The sequence below is a fragment of the Sander lucioperca genome, chromosome 18, assembly GCF_008315115.2.
Source record: "Sander lucioperca isolate FBNREF2018 chromosome 18, SLUC_FBN_1.2, whole genome shotgun sequence".
NCBI classification, from domain to species: Eukaryota; Metazoa; Chordata; class Actinopteri; order Perciformes; family Percidae; genus Sander; species Sander lucioperca.
This window is the reverse complement of record NC_050190.1, coordinates 25,754,262-25,776,736: the sequence shown is the minus strand read 5'-3', so window position 1 is coordinate 25,776,736 and position 22,475 is coordinate 25,754,262. Positions and strand designations below refer to the sequence as shown.

The following is a 22,475-nucleotide window of genomic DNA, read 5'->3' as shown; positions in this document are numbered from 1 at the left end:
GGGGGTATTTTAGGGCGTGGCTATGATGTGATTGCCAGTCAAAGTGTGTAACGTAACGTGGCTCCTCCCTCGCTCTTCCCTCTCGTCTAAAATCGTCATGTCCGCAATCGGGATGGCTGCGTCCGTAAAGGCAAACTCGACGACTCATAGCTGATCTCCACAAACCAATGGGTGACGTCACACATGCTCTGTCCATTAATAGTTTACAGTCTATGGTCGTGCAACAGAAAACTCAGATTGGACAGATAGTCTAGCTAGCTGTCTGGAGACATCTGAGGAGCAGTTAAGCATAGTCCTCATAAATCCACCGGAGTTTAGAATTACAACACAAATGAAGCGGAAGGTGATGGACATCCGGCCGAAATGAGGGACATCCGGCGGAAAGAATCCCGGAAATTAAACGTGGTTGATATAGACTACGTTTACACTGACGTGTTCCAGCTGTTGATGAAGACTTACATGTCCTTCCATGCCCTCTAAGGGGCTCCAGTCCCTCCAGCAGGTCCGTCCTGCCCTCAGTCTCATGGTCTCGTCAGGCCACTGCAGCTCCTTCCGCTTCGATAAATTAATGTTCTCCAGCACCTGACCGACGTCGGCAACCTGAGCAACAGCACACAAGAATGACGTTTGCATCACAGCAGGGCTGAGGGTCGTTACTCAAAGAGATGATTGACATGCAATTTTATTTTAAAAGTTATAATGTAGAGGGGTGGAAACGTGGTTAAGATGCATACCATATGACCCAAATGTCTCTGGTTTGATTCCGAACAGGGGCCTTTGTTGCATGTCATATCACTCTCTCTACCCATGTACAGTATTCATATCCACTTTAAACTGTCTAATAAAAGGGCAAGTGCCACCAAAATAATGTTTATAATATTTTCTTTTTCTCCTTTTTGCCTCTATTTGACATCATAGTGTAATAAGAGGCAAGGAAAGTTGAGGGACAGAAATTGATGACATGCAACCAAGGCAGCGGAACAGAGTCCAAGTTGTACTTTTTGTCACAAGTTATCATTATTATCAGTATTAATGTAATTATAAAATTTTAAGCAGACGATGACATGCTCTAAAAAAAAATCAATAAATGGCCTATGGCATATTTAAATTCTATGCATAACAAGAGGAAGGGTCTGCAGCCATGTGAGGCTGTACTTGGGCTAAATGCTAACATCAGCATGCTAACATGTGCGCCATAATAATGCTAGCATGTTGATGTATATATTATATCATAAATATAATGTTTTTGTTCTTGTGTCAGCATGTTTAAATAAGCTTATTAGTTTATACATTGCATTACTAGTTATAAATTATGAAAGTTGTCATAATTGTAAATGTAAATACATGTTTCTGAGGTCACAGTGCTGCTGCCTTTTATATGGTTAAGAGTAAGATCAGTCAGTGAGCTTAAGAGACTAAACAGAACTAAGAGACAGAACACAGGCAAATGGATCAGAAACACGAAAAGCCCTCTGGCACAGTTTTCTGTTTGTTGATTTAGATTAATGCGTAAAAACTGAAAATCTGCTGCTAAATTTCTCCAACTGTGCCAGTGCTCTTTTTGTTTTCTGGACAGGATTTCTTTCCTGTTTGATTTTTTACAAAAGACCTACAAACCTGCACTCTGTAGGAGATGTCATCTCTGCGCACGGTGGAGACGGCAGGGTTGTGTTGTTGCGGGTGGTGGTGGTGGTGGTGGTGGTGGTGGTGGTGATGCTGGCTGAGGGGATCGGTCACGGTGCTGCACATGCCGTCGTTGCCCAGGAGGCCCACCAGCGTGTGCCGTTTGCAGGGAGGGATGCTGTGGCTGGAGAGGGAGGCGGAGGGGCAGGCGGGGTCAGACGTGGAGCCCAGCCGGAGCTGCAGGGAGGTGGGGAGCGTGCGCAGAGACAGCTGGCTGGTGGAGGAGCGTCGGCAGGGCTCCAGGCCTGTGGTGGAAGTGCGCAGGGAGGAGTGGCGGCTGCTGCTGTAGCGGTAGGAGGACGATTGACTAGCAACAGAGGCTCGAGCAGGGGAGTGGCGTACCAAACCCGACTGAACAGATTGGTAACTCTGACTGGTGCCTGGACACAGGGTGGAGAAGTCAGACGCAGACCATATAGAAATATTAGAGGAGCACTTTGGTGATTTAGTGTTGCAATCTCAGAAAATGTGGGGATTTATGAGAGACAGATTATTTTTTTTGGTAAAAATGATAGCAGCAGAAGACGAAATATCCTGGATTTTAGTCCCTAGTAGGGGTCAAACTCCAAAAATGCTGGATCCTACATTTCCCACTATGCAACTTAATTGTGTCTTTAACGAGACCCTCCCTGCCCAACGAATACCTTCTTCTTTCAAACTACACATCCAACGTTGACAACACAAAAACCTTTTATTTAAGTTCATATTTAAAGATGGCTCCAGTCAAATTTAAACCTAGTTAGTTAGTTTAAAAGAACTCATAAAGACGAATTTGTCATAATATTCTTAATATTAGTGGTTGTCAGGTTCAGTAGTTCTCACCCAGAGTGTGCGGCTGGTACGTGTGAGACGGGGCAGGTCCGGAGGTCCCACCCTGCGACATTGAGCTCTGCTGAGAGTCACCCCCCGTCCCATTCCCACTGCCACTGGACAACCCCCCTGCATCGGAATCCTCAATATTCCCTCCACTGTTACAGCCAGCACCACAGCCTTTCCGTAATCTACAAAGAAAAGTTGAATAGCAGCCATTATTAAACTACATCAGTTTAAAAAAACACAAAGAAGGAAAAAGAAAACATTGTCAGCAGGTCGCACGGCGGCCCTTGCGACTGAGTGTGAAAATATTATTTTACTACATTTACCACTAGGTGAAGTTGCATTGCAGCATTTTTCATCGGGTCCGGTTAGCTTTCACACTGCGCTTTTTCAAATGCACAAATTGTAAACAAATGTCACACGGTCAAATTTTATATATATATATATATACACACATTTAGAACGTCTTAGGTTCTGCTCTAGTGTTGCTAGTATTTCAGAAGAAGGCGAACAATGAGCAGCTGACAGACAGCGAGTGAAGGAGAAGGTGGCCGCGATGAGAGAGAGATGATGATGATGTGTTGTCACACAGACGACCAAGCGATGTGGTCATATTGGGTTATGGATTTGAAGGTTATCATCCCTTATGTAAGTCTGTAAATTGTGAGCAAGGTTGAAATTTCAGGCTAGTAAATGCACTGTTTTTGGTTCATTTCCTGTATTTGGGTTGGATCGCGTTATCACCTAAAGTGAACTGTAGGAGCCACATATTGTATGTTGTTTATGGTCTCATTTATGTTATTTGTTGATTATTATATTGTGCACTTATATTGTAGGTGGTGGGCTTTTTCATCGCAGTTTGAGCGGAAGTGATAACGTATTTGTTTACTTCACCCGTTCACCTGGATTTTTTGGGCTTTGACAGAGAGGGGGGGTGAGCCTGGGAGCGAGCACTTTCTGTTGACCGCCGCACTAACGCACTTATTTCGACTCACAAAGTAACTTGGAAGCCAAACTGAGACCCCCGTTTTGTGGTTTTGACCAGTTCGAATAAGTTCGAAATAGTTCACTTAACCTACTGAACTACAGAGAGCAACGAACCTGTGCCAGGTGCTGACAACAAAGTTTCGGATATTCCCGATGCTGATGGGGCCTCCCAGGATGTGTCCGAGCTGGGGGTGTGTGTTGCAGTACGAGGTGGTCAATGGAGATACATAGATGGGATAGCCGATGGGCTGGTCGCAAGAAGAATTGATCATGTTTCGCAGAGCCTGCTTGGCGTTCTGAATGCTCCCGCGCTCCGGGTTTCTGTTCCTCAGGAACACCAACTCCTGCTGCTGCCCTGCCCAAAGGCCTCGGACACATTCTTTGTTCACCTGCAGCACAAGAGGGGAAGTTCTCATTATGTTCTGTGTCAGCAAAAAAACAAATCAAGGAAACCAAGACTAAATTTGAATCTGTTGCAGTTCTCACCTTGATGACGCGGAAGCTGAGGTATCGTCGATTGAGCATAATGATTTTGTACTCGTTGGTGCCCTCGTCGAGGACGTGGCGCAGGGCGAGGAGCGACGGGGAGTTGGACAGCACGGCGCTCCTCCAGGCTGGGTCGCCCTCGTGGGCGATGACCAGGTTCTGCTGGTGGGAGGAGATGGCCTCGAAGAGAACCGCCGGCTCATCGTACTCATCCGGGGACGTGAAGTGGTCCTAAAAGATGGGAGTGCAACGCTTTTGTTACGGATCAAATCGGATCCTGAGAATGAGGTCAAAGAGAGTTTCACGTGGTATTGAAAACATGACGCCGGCAGCGTCTCACCTGGTGTAATTTGAGAGACATTCGGATTCCAGGCACCACAACTTTCCTGAGCAGTTCCATGTCTGCGAAGATCCACTCGTCTCGCACTGAAGAGATGCGGAAATCTCCCTTAAATAATGCATGAAGTCCGTAAAGGAAAGACTCCAGATTGCTGTGATGGGAAGAAGAGATCGAGGACATATAGTTTTGTTATGACTCATAAGGTTTAAAAATATGTTTATCCAGAGCACAGACAGAAAGGGAAGAAGGAAAGAAAACATGGGTATGTGTATGCATGTATATGTAGTTAAGCACAGATGTGTCCTTTTTCCACATTACTTATCTAATAAAGTATGCTTCTTTATTCTTTAAAAGACCTGAACGTCCCAGAAAATTCTTGCTCTTCTGTTACACAGAGGGGCCTGGGGTGGCACCCGCCCCCGCTGAAATTTGATTGACACCCCCTCCCCCCCTCGTGCCTCCCCCAATCCATTGGGCTAGAGTGCTGTCAATCTGACAAATTTGATTTCCATTGGATCAGAGTACTGTCACTTTGCTGCCTGTTCTGCCAATCGCTGCCTATCCATTTGGTGAATGGATATATACTTTAAACACACATTGTATGGCAACTGTGTACTTTGTTGAAATTTTGAGGCCAGTTTAGAAGTAGAAACATACTAAACTCACTGTAGAGCACCTGCTGCTGTAAGAAATAAATTGTTTATTTAATTGCACTTTATTTCTGTTCTGTTTCTTATTATCTGAAAACTGTGTACAGCAATGTTGTCTTTGTTGAAGTTTATTGTAAGTGTACTGCACTTTATTTTTATATGGTTCTGTGAAAAAAATCTTCCCAGCCCTTTGTCACATGACCAATGAATTTTTCCATGATGACTATCCACATTTTTGCCTTAAGAGCCCATTGAAAACGTGTATTGTATTTAGATACACAATTTGTTGAAAATAAAAACAAGTGAAATTAATTATTTAGCAAAATGACATTGTGTTGTTCCATCCTATCCAATATTTCCTATACTTCTTAGCAGATTTTCTGATGTATTCTGATAAAATCTCCTGGGCCCCCCCTGACTGATTATTGGTAACCCCCCCCCCCCCGTGCCACCACACTTAAAAAATCCTGGACTCGCCCCTGCTGTTACATGCGTTGCATTGTCTGGCCTACATAAGTGAACTCTCTCGCAGCCCTTACAGCATTACACATGGTGAACTCAATATAATGAAGAGGACTAAATAACCTGGACATATGATGGGCAGCTGTTCCCAGAGCTCTCCTTCCCAGCACACACAGGCCGAGGCAGAGCAGCACCAGAGCCGAGTCTCTCTCGCTGTCCAGCGGCTACAAACAGAGCAGAGACAAGGAAGATTTATGAGACACATTCTCATATGGTGCCAACTTTTACACAAAAATCCTAACAGTATTATGAACATGTATTATTTTTAATATGGGTGGAACCTTAACCCTTGGCCGTGACATTTTTACTGCCTTTCATCACTTGTTAAGACATGTCATCTGACAACGCGTGACGCAAGTACAGCACCCCTCGGGGAAGTAACAAGACACACCATTCCATAATGTTGATTAAAATCAAACTGCTTTGTCCTGTAGCACTTTTGTTCTTTTAGGGTTTTTGAATTATGACCTTGAATTGTAACGCTCATGTATTTTTTGTTTCTTTACATTTTGCCAGAACATAGTGCTAAAATAACCCCTACAACTTTCATCAAAACTGGACCAGTGGTGTCATTTTTTGACATATTTGTTTTTAATACAACTCATATTGAGCCAAGCTGTATATAATAGCTGAATGAATGTTGTCTGTGTTAGTGCCAGCCCTTTCCACAGCGTTCCCATCATCATTCAGGGAACAAGATTCCGCTCCGTGCCCCTAAGATCCAAATGAGCCATGTCCACCTTCGTGCCAGCATCCATGAGACTGTTAAACAAACAATAACCCCCCACCCCCCATCGCTCCAGACTTCAACCTATTCTCCCTACCCACCTTCTACTCCTACCCACAGGGTTTTTAGTTTTTATTATTTTTAAGTATTTATTTATTCTCGTGTATGATTATTTTTTGTTATATACATTTTATTGATTTTTGCCAATAAAGACAATTCTGAACAATAAGTTGTTTAAATCTTGGTTGTACAAAAGTGTAGTATAAGTGGTATAACATAGTAATAATCAAACCACCCACCCACCTTGCTTCCCTCCCCACCCTCATCCCAACCTCAACCCCATCCAGTCCAGACCCTACAGTCTGTCCTAAGAAATAGACACATTAAAAGGTATAATAAAGTATGTTACTATACAGTAAATACATATAAGCATAAACACATACCAAAAACACATAAAAAAAAAGTGTATGATGATTGATTATGTATTGTTGTATGTTGTTGCTGAATGTGCCTGACCACAAATGAAGTTCCCTCACGGGAAGTTCTTTTGATTTGATTTGAAGAATCCACAATTACCTTGGCCCTGCGGGAGTTGCAGTACTGGATCCAGCTGAGGTAGACTCCACAGAAACTGTCCCTGGAGATGCCTGCGAGTCGATGGTCATAGTCCTCGTCGATGTTGGGATTGAAGGTGGGATCCAGGTCGACGTAGTTCCTCTCTCCACATCCCCGCAGGCCGTCTTTCATGGTTTCATTAGCCAGCCACTCTTCCAGTTTGGGGGAAGCGATCACATAGTAGATGATACCCTGAGACCAGGAAGGGATGACACATTTAGATCATATGTAAATAATATGAAAGTTACATCTTCATATAGCTAGGTCTTGTTATGTTGGTTATCCTGCTTAAATATCACTTCTGTGCCTATTCCTTTTTTGTTTGTCTAATAACTCCGACACCGTAGGCACATTTGTAAAGGCTATGAAAAATAGCTTTGGATGTAAAAATGTAACGTATGTGAAAAATAACTGCTGAATAAAAAGATATTTTAGTATAAAAGTTACACATTGTTCCTTCTTTAAATTTAGATTAAATTAGATTTTTTTTTGCCTTCATTTGATAGAATAGCTGGAGCGGAAAGGGGGGAGAGAGAAAGCAGGGACAACATGCAGCTATGGGCCACAGCGGTAAGGACTGAGCCTTAGTTTATGGGGCACACGCTCAACCAGGTGAGCTACCAGGGCGCCCCACTATACCTTCTTTTTAACAGCTAGCTCCCACTTACCTTGACATAGTAGGTGGTCAGGATACGTCGTAGATCGAACACCTGCAGCATGGAGGCGGCGCTGTTATCAGTGATGCTGTAGCCCTCCAGCACGTATTTGGTGACCAGCACCTCCCAGGCCAGCCAGCGCTGTCCAAAGGCAGCATTAAAGGACAGGATGTGAGGGAGGTGGCCCGGCTCACAGCAACAGCAGCCCTCGTCTTCCTCTACCCCCTCAGTGATGGCCTCCACTTCCCTCTGCTGGCAGTAAGTTCCTACGGAGGGAAACGTCAACAGATTCAGAAAGACAGAATACTACTGTGTTAAGTCTTTATGTGGAGACTCCAGGTTGTTTCTGTAAACTGTACAGCAACTATGACAACCATTTTTTGCTTCCCGATACCGATTCTGATACCTGAACTTGTGTATCGGCCGATACTGAGTACTGATCCGATACCAGTGTGTCATATTTTATTATGTTTTAACATCTATATACTACCATCCCTGTATGGATGTGATATTATTTCTATCTTTGTTGTCGGCCTGGCTCAGGTTAAACTCTTTGTGAAACATGAACAATCACAAACAATGAACGCCACAGAACTTTCTTTTATTATGCAGTTTGATATAACGTCAGTTATAACGGAAAAAGAAAAAAAACTACTTTAACTTAGATTTTCTTTAGGACTTTATTATGTGGTATCGGATCGGTGCATAAACTCCAGTACTTCCCGATACCAGCGTTTTAGGCAGTATCGGAGGCGATACCGATACTGCCAGTATATCCAGACCTAGCTCATGAACTGTAGTTTGCAAATCATTTGGGGGTGTTTCTTTAGTTTAACCTGCTTGGAAAAACAGGCCGTGGAGTTTTATTAAATCTGTACAAATATGATTTGGAGACTGAAGGTGGAATTCACTGAGAATATAAGAATATAATATTGACTTGATTTTCAAATACTTCAAAGTTGATAACTAAAACCACATGCACCAACAAGTTCAAATGTCTGTTATAAGGTACAGTACGTTTACTCAGTGGAGATTTACACATCACTAAATAAAAACTGATTTTACGTGGCCGTGTTAGCTCAGTTGGTAGAGCAGGCGCACATATAGAGGTTTACTCCTCGACGCAGCAGGCCCGGGTTCGACTCTGACCTGCGGCCCTTTGCTGCATGTCATTCCCCCCTCTCTCTCCCCTTTCATGTCTTCATCTGTCCTGTGGAATTAAAGGCCTAAAATGCCCCCCCCAAAAAAACCACACAAACTAGTTGTTATATAGAGATTAGCTGTGACTAAATATTCGCACCCAGTAACGGCTAGGTGTAACTGTTCCCTAGCTAGCCGAACCAACTGAAAAAGCTAATGTTAGCTTGCTAATATACGCCCCGTTTAAAGTGAAGAGTAAAAGAGGTAATAGGATATGGTTGACACATCTAACCCGACACTTGATAAAATCCTTTTAAATAATGACATGAACTGGGAGTTTTGAAATTCCATTTCACAAAAGCAACACAACATACCTCAAATTACCAAATGTTATGCTAATAACATTAGCCTGAATGACCAAATAACGTTGGTTAGGGTAGCATAATCAGATATTTCCCACTTACTCTAAACTGCATGGATATGATATCTCTCCATGTATGCAAATATACATACATAAAACAAAGTCATACCTTCATTAATATATAAATATATATATATATATAAATATTTTTGACCCTTCCAAGCTTCAAAGCTCCCATTATAACTCCCCCCAGTTTGGGAACCACTGCTTTATAAGTTCACTTTAATATTTAATTTCTCCCTACAGCAGCTATTTTTTGATGGTTATGTTACAGCTTGTGATGCTACGGTGACTTCTTGTTTACATAGTTGACTGCTTTTTGATTGGACAGTGCTACAGGTGTTTCCTAGGAACCAAATAATACATTACGTTACATTACATATTATGTCTTTACTGATTTACTAAATTGAGATGCATCATTAGACCTGGTGTCTGAGCTAGTAGTTTGAAACTTGCTAGTTGTTACCAAGAACGTAGGGAGGACACAAACTTAGTGATGGACTAACAAATAGCTGGTGCAAATCTATCCTGATAATTACTTGAATTACTTGCAAAAACCTAGTGACGCTGATCGCATTAGCTACAGTACGGTGTAATATAATCACAACTCCAGACACATTTGTTACCACGTTCTTCCTTTTGTGCGTCACACATGGACCTTCTCACCTCTGAACTCCAGCCCTCGGAGCTGAAAGGTGACCAGGCCGTTGCCGATCTCGATGAGATGCACCAGAGCGTTCAGGTAGTCGGAGGCCAGGATGAAGCAATCCCCGGTGCTGAAGTTGCCCCATCGGCCCAGGAGGAGGTCTCCACACAGGCTGTGCTGCAGGGAGCGGGTAAGGTGCTCGTAGAAGATGGAGTTCAAATTGTTGTCATCAGAGCCTGAAGAGGGGAAAAAAGAAGGGCAGGTTAGTAAAACACACATATTTGCATTGTATGTTCAGTCTGATATTACTGGAATAAACTTAGGATTTAAAGCAGTTTCTCATAAAATACACTTGTTCTTTTAGCCTAAAATCATACAGTAAAGGATGACAGAGGTAAGACCATAGATTCTCCTAATTTGTCTAAAGGAAATTGTCATGGCACCTTTGGATTTCTTACTACGCACAAGAAATGAGGAATGTCAACGTAAACACAAGTAACAGTGCGGAGAACAGTTATTTCAAATCATTTGTGCTGCCAAAATAAACGTTGATAGGGGAAATCAACTTGAAATGATTTGAAAATGTAATACTAATGTCCTCACCGGGATTTCTGTCCAGCTGAGAGGCCAACCGAGTGTTGGAGTGATCCACTCTCTTGGTGCTACAAACAGAGAAAATACATTTTTTTAAAATCACACATTTCAGAAGCAAATTCGCAGAAATAGTATTCGATTTGAACATGGAATAGTATTTTAAAAAATGTTTCCCCTACTTGTAGTCTCTCTCCCAGAACTTGACGGGACGGACGTAGGAGGTGATGAAGATGGCACTGCCCAGGAAGGGGTTGAGGGGCGTGGAGAAGACTGCTGACACTACAGCCTGGACAAACAGCATGGCAGAGTCTGGAGGGGCTGGGGTCAAGGATAACTTGGAAATATATGTGTGCTTTGCTGTACGCAACATCTGTTGCCTGTGCGATGAAAATGAGATTGATAAAATGCCGTACATTTAGATTCACTGATAATAGTGAGCCACAAAAGGGATCCTTATGCTTTTCCCACCCTCACCTCATACATGAGGGGGATAATAACACAACACTAAAAACACATCTCAACACAGCGGAGACCAACCCAACACCACCGACAACTACGGCCTCAGAAATGACAATGAATTGGAGTCAACACCTCTCTGAAACGCCAAAACTACTTTCTACTAGCAGTTCCGCTGTGGTACAGGTCTACTCAAGAAATTGGTGACTCAGTGTACAGCATATGTTGCGATAAAAGACAGCGGTAAAAGGATACGAGGCACGGCAAAGGGCTGAGCAAAGGCGTGGAAGGCTGAGCCCCATGTGATCTGCCAGGGGGCGATGTAGGTGTAGACAAAGTGCAACTTGTAGAACAACTCCCACATCTGTAAAAAAAAAAAAAAAAGAAAAGAAAAGAAAAAAAATGCAGTACATGAAAAAGAAACGCAGCAAACTTCAGTATAGATAACCGCACAGATATAAGCAGCCTTTAACTACAAAATCCTTTGATTGCATAATAAAAATACTGTTATACTTTGACCAGTACAAAAATAACTGGGCAGTATGTAATGATTACACTATTTTAAATGACATTAAATATGTGCATGCATAATGTGCCTTGTACAGAATCAGAACAGCGCAAGATGTCCAACTCGTTATGTATTCCTCTCACCTTGCTGAAAACGATGGACATGACGAAGAGGTCGAGCAGCAGCGTCTCGGACAGATGGCGGTAGTCGAAGGTGAAGAAGAGGACGGTGAAGAGGATTGTCACATACTGGTAGGTGGGACTGCTGTAGGAGGAACGCAGCAGCTTCAGGCCTGCCACGGTGATCATCAGAGCGCCCACCCTGGAGGACAGGTTGAGATAACGTTAGCGTGTTAGGGTAGCGAGTCAAACATTGTAGAGTTTCTAAGTGTTGACACTAAATCGTGTTCAAACCAGTTAAGCATTTCTTTTCTTTTTACGATTCGAAAATAATTTGCCATATTGTATTTGTAAGCTATTGGACAATTAAAGGACTAGTTCATCATTTTGTTCATAAGTTAATCTGCAACACCATAAAACCACAATTAGTTTTTATACATTTTGGATTTCGTATGGACAAATGAGCTCTGCATGAGATATGAAATGAAAGGTGCTGGTAAGCAGATTTTGTTTTTACCTTTGGACAGAGCCAGTCTAGCCGTTCAAACTATTCCTTTAAACATTTGCAAGGTTCACTGATTCTTATCTTTAAAAAGGTTATTAAATCAATCGGCTTTACAGTTTCTGGATTCGTGCTGGTGTAATATTCAGTATAGTGCAGTATGCTAGTGAAGAACATGATCCTCTACTCATGGTTATATTAAGTTACACAAATAAGACCTTCTGCACAGTGGCTGTGTGGCGTGTCCGTTTATATTTCGGCTCCCATGTTAACAGGTTAGAGCTTGCACACTGCGTGACACGCACGTCTCAGGCACGGCTCGAGCCGCGGCGAAAAACGCGTGCGTGCTAGAAATAGGACCAACGGCTATTTTTACGCAACACGCAAGCATGTTCCAGGCAAAATAGAATAGGAAAAGATGTTTATGTCATTTTGACACAAATACATTTAATAAATGACATTTTGATGTTTGAATGTCTCTAGGTTTTGACATAAATGCAGATCTAAATGTAATTTAAAAAAAAAAATATTGCACCTGTCAATACAAAACGAAATATTCTGTAGCCTATTTTGCCGTCAATATTGCGACGTTGTCTTTGCTGTAATCAAATGAGTATATATTTATGTTTAACATGAAGTATACTACTGCTTGAATGCAGTAAATCAATGCATGTGTACAGACAAGGCTAGCAGCAGCAGCGCCGCGTCAGACACGTTTCTGGTGTGCAAAGACATAGAAAACGCCACGCAGCCGCCACGCAACAGAAACGCCGCGCTCACGCCACGCAGGCAGCGTGCAAGCGGCCTAAGACATGATACAACAATCAGAGAGGAAAAGGAGAAAGATACAAAAGAGATACAAAGATGTTGAAAACTAGAAAGAATCCTCACTCTGTGTCAAGTCTCTTTGGACTGGCGAGCTCTCTGGCGCTGCCACTCAGCTCATTCAGGATGACGAGTGGATAAAGAACATTCTTTTCCACAAACAGCAGCCACACGTGAAGCTTTTCGAACCACATCACATGAGCAGCATCTGACAGGAAAGACCATTTTGAAAATGTTCATTTAGTCGACATCATATTGGAGATACAGTAAGTAAGGAAGTAAGTAAGTAAGGAACCCTTTATTTATATAGCACTTCAAAAAACACGCAGTTGCAAAGTGCTTCACACACACGTGCACAATACATCTGAATGAATAAATAAAAAGAAACAGGAGTTACAAAATACAAATTCAGTTTAGATACAGCATAGTTAAGAGGAGAAACTATTCGGGAGAATCCAAAAACAAAGACAAATATTGTCAAATTTTCCAATCTTCTTTGTTGATGTTGGCAGTTGACGTTAAATATGAAATATGAGATTCTATTTTAGTTTGTTTGACACAAGGGTCTATTATCAGTAGCATGGGGAAAAAAATTATCTTCTGCATAGAAGGTTACTGTCTGAACAGACAAAAACAACACACACACACACACACACACACACGCACGCACACACAACAGGGCTGCATTGTGTATTCCCAGGTTGCTCACACAGACACACAGACAGACACACACACACACACACACACACACACACACACACACAGAAGTGATACTTAAAGCTGCTTTGGTTGGTTGTTATATGTGATCCAGCATACTCACCCCTGACTTCAAACTGATAGTACTCCTTAGTTTTGAGCAGAGGGTGAGAGAAGCAGTACCAGGGCAGCTGCTTGCGAACTTGAGGCAGCAGGTAGTGAGTGAGCAACCCCACCGTGCCCAACAGTGCATACAGGACATAACTGAGGAAAGGCTGGGGGAGCACAGAGACAGTGGAGATGAATCATTATGCATAATGAGTATCTGTCTGCACGCATAAGACCAGCCGGGAAAAAACACACACCAACCATTTGTGAAATCATTTTGTCGTTTCTTTGTTTCCCAAAGTGGCAGACGTCACATTTGATCTTTACTTGTCAGCGTTTCATTAATAAGAACATATTGACTGTACCTGCAGTGCAATAAAGACTGTGCTGACGTGGATGGCGAAGTAAAGGACTGCAATGACCACACAGACGATCAGGTCAGACTGCAGACGCTCATTCTGTGCATTCAATAAACACACAGTGGGGATGGGATTAGAACAAAAAGACCATAGCAGCTTTAACTAATGTCATTGTATTAGGGCTCAACAATAAGGACTGCCTGATTGCCCGGGGCAAGTAAAATGCCACGTCGGGCTAGTAAATCTAGCAACTCACTTGCGTTGTGAGTGGTGAAAAAAGAATTAAACACGTTGGATCAAAACAGATTGGTGGAGCAACCTTTCAGTTGAAATGCTGTGGAAACTGCTATACATTAGCATTACAGTGCGAGTATTTCACTCGCATTTGCCCCTAAAAAGAGATGTATGCGAATTGGAAAAATCATAAAGAAAAAATTTAATTTGGGCAAGTACATTTCTGACCCACTTGCTTGACTGGGCAAGTAAAAAGAACCATTAACGTTGAACCCTGTGTATACTTATTAGATTTTCCAACGACAATCCTAGTTCCAGTACAATTGTCCAATCCTGGCTTGAATTAGATAAACAAAGAAGGCCAACTCACCACTGAGGCCCTGAGCTTCTCAGGTAGAGGGTCCTGTACTTCTGACAGAGGGTCCTCCGGGTTCTTGTCTTTTATATTGGGCACAATCTTGGACTGTATCAGTGAGCTGTAAAGCAAAAACCAAAACTATCAGCTGGTTCACATACCATGAATCTCCCTGAGGGTGATTTATCTCAGAGGGAATGTATAACCACTCACTGTTAAAAGGATTATTATTTGGACCCTATTTTCCAATGTTTTTGTGTGTAAGTGACTGATTGGAACAACAATCCTTGAAATTGGTCCAGTATTAAGCGAGAACGCTGTGACCCGGCAGCCACAGACCGAGGTGCAATGTATCACCCTTCAGGGCGAATGTGCATCGTCAGTTAGACTAATTAAAAGTGCTGTTTTTGCCACGGACAGGCTCAGATTATTATTCTACAGAGATAGACCTTTTAAAAACCTCTTTAAGACCTTTCTGTTTAACCAGAAACAGCTCTGAGATCACTACAGCTAAAACCCACCAGACTCCATTAAAAAAAAACAATACTTTTAGCGAGCTAAAATTACGGTTTATTTACATGGAGTCTGGTGGGTTTAGCCAACACAGTTGCGCAGATGTTATGTTTAAAAAAAAAGGATCTTACTCTTTAACAAAAAGGCTGACTTCCTTAGAAATCCTTTCCATAATGTTGTCGGACACTTAGAATATTAATCTGAGCCTGTCAGTGGCAAAACGAGCACTTTTGTGAATGTTATTGTTTGTTCAACAGTCTGATGGATGCTGGCACAAAGGACCATCTCCTTGGTTTTAGAGATGTTCAGGGTTAGGTGGTTATCCCTGCACCAGAGAGAGAAGTTGTCCACCACAGACTGCAGTTGCTGCACATTGCCCTATTAACTTACATTGTAGCTTGTTTTGCTGACTCCTGACTGCAGCGCTCTTCTTTAATACTGGACCAATGTCATAGATTGTTGTTTCCATTCATCACTTAGACATAAGAAAAGACAATCCAATCCAGGTTGGGAAAAAAAAAACGAAGTTACCCTTTAACACTACAACCATTGTGTGAAGCAGTTTCAAGCGATTTGAACTGAGCCTTTTTTTAAATGCTTGGACAATCCCAGTGCTAGATAATCCACATCATATGTATTAGTAGAAAAGTCACAGATTATTAATTTGGATTTCTGTCTAGCAGATGTGGGTCAAGCAGTTAATGGAAAATACTTTTGATGAACAGTTTTTGCCTGTTTATGTGCCAGATGGGTGAGTTCACCACATAATGACCATCAGTGCTAGAATTTTTAAGCACACACTAAGGCAGATATTGCAACGTCACTTTGATATTTCTTTCTTTGAGAACTCACCACAACTCAGATGCTACAAATACTATCTAGGAGTATTGGGGTGTGCCGTGCGAGGCAGTGAACTTACATTAGGACAGAAGGGTCGCCGCTTTGCCGGCTCAGGTGGTAAGACACTGCCACCAAGAGGCCGCAGAACACAGAAAATAACACAGGGATGTGATGAGGCTCCCAGGTCTCCTAAGACACACATAATGACAAGGTCTTACAAGGTCTTAATATATTTAATACATACATCGTCTATTTTTCTACCAACTACAATGGATGTAGGAAATAGATATGGAATCCATCATTAGGTTGAAATATGAATTTGCCCAATACTTTCAGCTATATATATATATATATATATATATATATATATATATATATATGGCAGTTAAAATATAGTACTTTTTGCTAGCTGTAGAGAACATAGTTTTAAAGTACATTTAGAATGGATTTCCGTCCCCAGATTTCTTTTTGGATTACAGTTCGATGATATCTAGCGGATTATATTGCATCTAGATTAGATCTAGATGCTCAGTTGGCTGCGCTCTCACCTTCAGAGCTCCGTAGCAGAAGCCATAAAGCAGAGCGACGGTGACGATGCTGCGCAGGATGCTGTACAGCGCTGACAGAAGGCTTGTGGAGGCTGCAGAGAGCACAGAGAAGGATGTCAGCAATAAACACCACGCAACCCCCGACAGGCAACCAGGCCAGACAGAATGCAAATCAGCACTTTGGCCTCTTATGTCATAATATGCAAAGGCAAGAGTGTGTGAGTGCCTGTTGTCTCATTCTGTAGAGGGCAAAGTCACCCCTACAGAGACGTTGTGTGCATCTACAAGCCACTCACCATTGCCCCCGAACACATGAATGTCCAGCTGCTCAAAGATATACATGACGAATGTGTTGACTTGCGGGAGCAGTCCCACGAAGAAGATGATGGGAAAACACAGGGTGAAGACTGCAGGGAGAAACACACAAACACACACACACAGTCACAGCGTGACAAAGTTAAACGCTGATTAGTTTGTACATTTTTCATCTTAAAGCTATAGTGCGTAGTTTCTGTCCCCCCCCCGCCCCATGAGAAATTCTAAGTAATGACAACAACACTGTGGGCGCGTCCACATGATACAAGCCTTTGGTGATCACGCACCTCCCCCCCCACGCAGTTACAAGTAGCGTTTATCCCTTCAAATCACGGAGGACACAGAGCATTTAAAAATCATGATGGACTCTTCAGAAGACTTAATTATCTTGTAATTTTTATGCAACTGAAATGGGGTCGGTCCATCTGTCACTTTCTTTTTTTGGATTCTAGTCCTTCTGGTGAACGTGTAGGTGGTTTCTTAGCAGTGCAATCACTGACTGAAACATTTCGTGGACGCGTCTTCGGGTTTTCAGCCATGCCTTCACCTGTTGCAGCAGTCCTCTCTGTCTCCAAAGCTGAACGCTGCTGTTGTCCTTTCTCAGCGGTGACGTAAAACCAGTCCCTCCAGAAAAACGTGATTATGCGATCGCATAATTCAATGCATAATCAGCCAAAGTCTGCGTATTTATGCGGACTTTCGCCGCATAAATTGCCGATTTCTGCGCAGAATATGCGGGGCTTGCATGATTCCGTATTTTCGTTGCAAAAAAGTCACATATATCTTAGCAGAAAGTTGAAAAATGTTGCGTTTACTTCACACAAGAGCAGCCATTTTCCCCTGTTGCCATGGGAACGTTATGAAGTGACGTAATTACGCGACGAGAACATCATCGAAAACCTGCAAACCCCGCGATGAAGCCGCGATGAAGCCATGATGAAACCGCGGTTTTTGCAAGTTCCCGCAATTTTTGCAAGTTCCCGCAATTTCATCGCATAAAATTACATAAAATATAAGAAAACGTGCCACATAATCAAGGATTTTTGCCCGCAACAATCACAAAAAAACTCCGCATTTTTCTGGAAGGACTGTTAAACGCATCACTCGAGCTGCCACGTGCGACTGTCACCGGCGGACTACGCCATTTTGTAAAACACGGCCATACTGAGAAATCCAGAGAGAGTTGTGTGGAGCTGGCTTAATTAGCTTTGTATCAACTCATTCGGCAACGACTTGAACGTAACAGACATCCATTCATATAAAATAGTTGCACACTATAGCTTTAAAATGTCATAGTCATCATCAAAGCCTAGACATCAAATGCACATGACAATGTGTGTTTATTGTTCGGCATCTTTGACTGTGAGCTACAGATATTACTGGTTCATATTGGTGCACAGTGGCATGTCTCCAGGGCAATTGCAGCAATTAATGCTGATTGTTGTTTGATGACAGGTGGCGTCAATACTCTCTAAGCAAACAAACATTGCTTTTAGTAGAGATTGTGTCTCATATGCATATTGCACCTTCCCACCATGTTGGTGGATGCGCGTCTAATCCTGATCCAGCTCGATTTGTCGGTCGTGTTGGGTAAACAATTAAGAGTGCAGCAGTGGATTCTCTCATGTATCATTTCTGTGCGTTTTCAGAGTCATTTCCTACCTTTTTAGTGAGAAGGATATGAAAATATCCGGCCAAACTACGACGTTTAAACTATGATACATTAAATGATCTGGTACCTTCCAGTAAGCCTAGTGGCAGACATATAGGAGCTTCTTTGATAATAATCTTGATGGCCATGTTAGTAAGGTACTCCAGCTACTTTATATTGTTTAAAAGAATATTTTGTTTTCTTCATTTTTTCATCATTTTCTGACTTGGACAAAGGTATTCATGCTTTCATCTTTTCCAGAACTGACTATTGTAATTCTCTGTTCTGCTGCCTGAGTGGCAAAACCTGCTTCACAATCCTAACAGGAACACATAAGAAAGATCCCATCTCCATCATTTCAGCCATTTTGCATTGGCTTTCTGTTGATTTTTAGAATTGATTTGAAAGTTTTCACTTCTAGCATACATTTGTGAGCTTTTGTGCCCATATGTACCTAAACCTAAAACTCTGCCAGCAATCTCAACCTGTTTTTTTTATAAAGTAGCATTTTTTTTTTGCATTAAGTAATCTTTCTCTTTTGTGGCACTTTTCATTTCTGTTGTTTTATTGTTTGGCACGTTTGAATTTTCTGTTCAGCACTTTGTTTTGAAAAAGGCCATACTATTGAAGGGCGTTGTTAACAATATTATCCCTGTGCATGTTAATGCCACAGGGCTGTGCACTTACCGATGACAAGGTCCCTGGCAGAGGCGAGGACCAGGGAGCTGGTGAGTGCGACTCCATAGAGGGTGAAGCGGGATGAAGTGGTCCTCAGGCTGCCGTAGTGGAGCAGCCAAATGAGGCCACAGCACAGGCAGAAGTAGACAGGCCGGCTGTATGCTATGATGCGATTATGGCCCTGCAGGGACATGGTTATGATGATACAAATGGTTCATTTCCAAAGAGCTGGTCCAGTGCAGCTCAATATTCAGAACATGCAGCCTTGTGCATTTTAAATAAGAAAGAAAAGGGTAAAATACCGAACTGCAAATAACATTTATTTAAATATGTGTGGCCGGGTAGGGTCAGTGTGAAAAAGGCAAAATATGTGTCAGACCCTCGCATAAATCACACTATAATCATATTTTTTTTTTTTTTATTTTAATCTTTTCAATGCAAATGAGAATAATGAGTGGCCGGGTTGGCTCAGTGGGTAGAGCAGGCGCACATATACATAGAGGTTTATGCCTCGACGCAGAGGTCCAGGGTTGGAGTCCGACCTGTGACAATTTCCAGCATGTCTTCCCCCTCTCTCTCTCTCTCCCCTTTCTCACCTAGCTGTCCTGTCCATTAAAGGCAGAAATGATCTTAAAAAAATAAATAAATAAAAGAGAATAATGATACAAAAATGATCATTCCCTCCAATATCATGAATCATACCGCAATCACAATATCAGTCAAAATAATCGCAATGAGATATTTTCCTCATAGCCCTAAATACAAGTGGCTCTCCTCTTATTTTTGGCACATGAAACTGCCAAAATTAGGTCAATTCCCACCATGCCCTACAATACTAAAAATGTATGCCCCCGTGATACACTGTGGATAAAAGTATGCAACAAATAACCCTCACTGACAAAAAAGCTCAATAAAATAATCATTCTCACAAGAAAGAAGTCAGTCTGTGGTGTCTGTCGTATGAGCCTCGGGGACAGTGACAAAGGTATAAACAGAAATAGCACTGAGTGTGAGGTTTCACAAGAGAGGGAGAATGTACGTCTGCGTGTCAGTGTGCAGGTGTCAACCCAAGAGGCTACGAGCTGTCCTGCTTTCTCACTGAAGGGAGTCCTGACAGTTTACGCACCAACAGTCAGATAAACTAGACCGGGTTTGCTTAAAATGTGTCAACGATGTCGTGGAAACGGAAGGAAAGAAGTCCTAGAGGTGAGATGAGGGGAAGGAAAAGGGGACGACACGAGGGGCAGAGGAGGAAAGAGAGGGACAGAAAAGGGAGACACAGACACAGAGTGAGAGAGAGAGCTGTGGTCTAAACTCTGGCCAGCTATTTAAAGCTTGTGCCGATAGCTGAGGAGCTGCTAAATAAAAGACGCCGTTTTCAGAGCAGGCTACTGACGCAAAAGGGAGGGAGGAACACACAGACTCGCGGGGGGAAATGCAACATCATTGTCTAGAACCACAACACAAACAGAAGAAGAAAAAAAAATACTGAATAATAACTACAGGTCATATTATAGATGGAAGGAAATTGATTCTCTATTTGTCTACCCTCAGTCTGACGTTAAAGTGTAAAGGCCATTTTATTTTCTGTTGTCTACAGTAAGTGCTATTTTTTTTTTTTTGCACTCCTGACCTTTGGTTGTTCACTGTGTGGGCTACCCAGGAATTCAATGATCATCACTCAGAGCAAATTTAAGCCCAAACCTCCCCAAAATGTGACCCCAAAAAGAGTGTTACACTTACATGTCGAGGGGAAGAGGAGTCTGGCTGAACACTCTGCCAATAAACAAAGACACAGGTGAATTCTCCAATAATGTTGACTATTTTACACTCAATGTCTTGACCAACTTCTAGCAAACATGTGTTGCTACTTTATTAGAAATAGTTCAGAGTCAGTATAAAGCAGTGAATCATTTTTGAGCATCAATTGCTTCTTTTGTAACAGTGGTTCCCTGTTTCACTTTTTCAGGTCAAGTCTAGCAATGCTGTGCTGTAAACTCAAGTATTCACCTTCAGTAAGGAATACTGACAACTTGCAATGACGAGGCAGAACTGAAAGACCCATATGTCAGTGAAGAAGCCGTGGACCAGCATCACTGAACCCAGGAAGGCCACCAGGACAGCCAGCACTACGGCCAGCACGTTCTCTAAAACCTCACGGTTCCTGGAACGCAATGGAGAAAGGTCAGCTCACGAGTGCATCCGACAGTTGGTGGGCAAACTGTTCCAGAGGGTCAACAACAAAACATGCTCAATGACACTTTAACTGGGAGCATAGAGTGATTGGTCTGTAATTTGGAGGGGCTTGAAGCCGGAATAGGGGGTGAAGAGGTTTAAGATATAAACTATTTTTGTTTCACTAGTAGATATGGTTTTTTCTCTTTGGTGCCTGACTGTGAGGAGCCTTACAGCTGCATTGTGAATGAGCTGCAGGCGAGACAAGGCTTCAAACTGATACAGATAATGTCCAAAATTCACATAAAGAAGGTCTGTACAATCCCAAGAGTGATTTCTGTTGATACACTCCAGGTTTATAAAGCTCAGACTGAGGTAAATATAAAAGAGTATCCAATTCACCTTTACATTGAACAGCCTGCTGAGAAATGTGACATTAAAGGAACCTGTACAACTTTGTGAGTTTAAAGTAGGGTTGGTTAATCTGTTTGGAATTGGTTGCTCTAGGAGTCTAGGGGTACCTGTGTTTCTCTTGCTTTTATCAGTCGGAAAGTGGAACTTATACAGTATGTAATATATATCGAAACACATAATTCATGGGCAATGAAGTTTGACAAACTCCCTGTGTCACTCGGTGGCACCTAAGCATAAAGCTGCCTTAGGCTAAGGAAATATTTAGCTAAAACTAATGACAAATGCCTGGGCTGTCTCACCTGTCAAATAGTGCCAACAGGGTGAGCCGGTCAAAGTGCAGGCCGACCCACAGGAAGGGCAGAAGCCACAAGCGGTAGTACTGCCTGGCTTTGCCGGCAGCAGCGGTGGCTACGGGGTCCTCTTGTCCCAGCGGCGCATCCTGGAGCTCTGGGCTCAGATCTCCGTCCTGCTGCTCCAGCAGCTCTGGGTCCATCGTCAGCAGACGGTTCAGACGGATCTGAGGGAGGGAGATCTGTCTCACGGTCAGTCATTTTTGACCGATGACACAACGCACAGTATTTCACAAATGGGATTTTAAATAAGAGCAGTAAGCAGATTTATAAAAAAAGATAGCGAATACTAAGAGTTAGTTAAGAGTCGATAAAATGTTGTGAAATGTTTGTTTTTTCTTCAAAATACCACTAAGATGTGTTTGATTTTGGCTGTTACACAGGATAAAGACTATCACCACCACCCACCCACACCCAGCCATCTGGATTCTTGTTCTAATAATGGTTAAAAGCCAGCAACGGATGATCAAAAACACCTTTCTTCGTCATATAATACAGGCTGTAAAGGGTTTTGAAAACAGAGAATTTTCTAAATTGGTTCAGGAG

The 22,475-nt window shown here is 42.4% G+C and overlaps 1 protein-coding gene across 5 annotated transcripts in view; it reads right to left on the bottom strand.

The window, feature by feature from the left end:
* pcnx1 (pecanex 1) overlaps window positions 1-22,475 on the bottom strand; it is a 46,482-nt gene that overhangs the window by 2,130 nt on the left and 21,877 nt on the right. For 2 of the 5 annotated variants that reach the window (XM_031309824.2, XM_031309827.2), the window contains 25 exons: window positions 21,879-22,096; window positions 21,001-21,154; window positions 20,734-20,766; window positions 19,000-19,171; window positions 16,643-16,753; window positions 16,347-16,438; window positions 15,878-15,987; window positions 14,461-14,566; window positions 13,863-13,955; window positions 13,514-13,664; window positions 12,760-12,901; window positions 11,391-11,568; window positions 10,995-11,103; window positions 10,463-10,592; window positions 10,293-10,351; window positions 9,710-9,925; window positions 7,495-7,748; window positions 6,788-7,018; window positions 5,548-5,648; window positions 4,313-4,463; window positions 3,973-4,203; window positions 3,601-3,875; window positions 2,506-2,684; window positions 1,618-2,063; window positions 460-600 (listed from right to left, as the gene is read on the bottom strand). In XM_031309824.2, the coding sequence (XP_031165684.1) occupies window positions 460-600; window positions 1,618-2,063; window positions 2,506-2,684; window positions 3,601-3,875; window positions 3,973-4,203; window positions 4,313-4,463; window positions 5,548-5,648; window positions 6,788-7,018; window positions 7,495-7,748; window positions 9,710-9,925; window positions 10,293-10,351; window positions 10,463-10,592; window positions 10,995-11,103; window positions 11,391-11,568; window positions 12,760-12,901; window positions 13,514-13,664; window positions 13,863-13,955; window positions 14,461-14,566; window positions 15,878-15,987; window positions 16,347-16,438; window positions 16,643-16,753; window positions 19,000-19,171; window positions 20,734-20,766; window positions 21,001-21,154; window positions 21,879-22,096 (4,083 nt within the window). Of the gene's footprint in view, window positions 1-459; window positions 601-1,617; window positions 2,064-2,505; window positions 2,685-3,600; window positions 3,876-3,972; window positions 4,204-4,312; window positions 4,464-5,547; window positions 5,649-6,787; window positions 7,019-7,494; window positions 7,749-9,709; window positions 9,926-10,292; window positions 10,352-10,462; window positions 10,593-10,994; window positions 11,104-11,390; window positions 11,569-12,759; window positions 12,902-13,513; window positions 13,665-13,862; window positions 13,956-14,460; window positions 14,567-15,877; window positions 15,988-16,346; window positions 16,439-16,642; window positions 16,754-18,999; window positions 19,172-20,733; window positions 20,767-21,000; window positions 21,155-21,878; window positions 22,112-22,475 lie in introns of those variants that run through there. The other 3 variants (XM_031309823.2, XM_031309825.2, XM_031309828.2) reach the window with 2 other exon arrangements.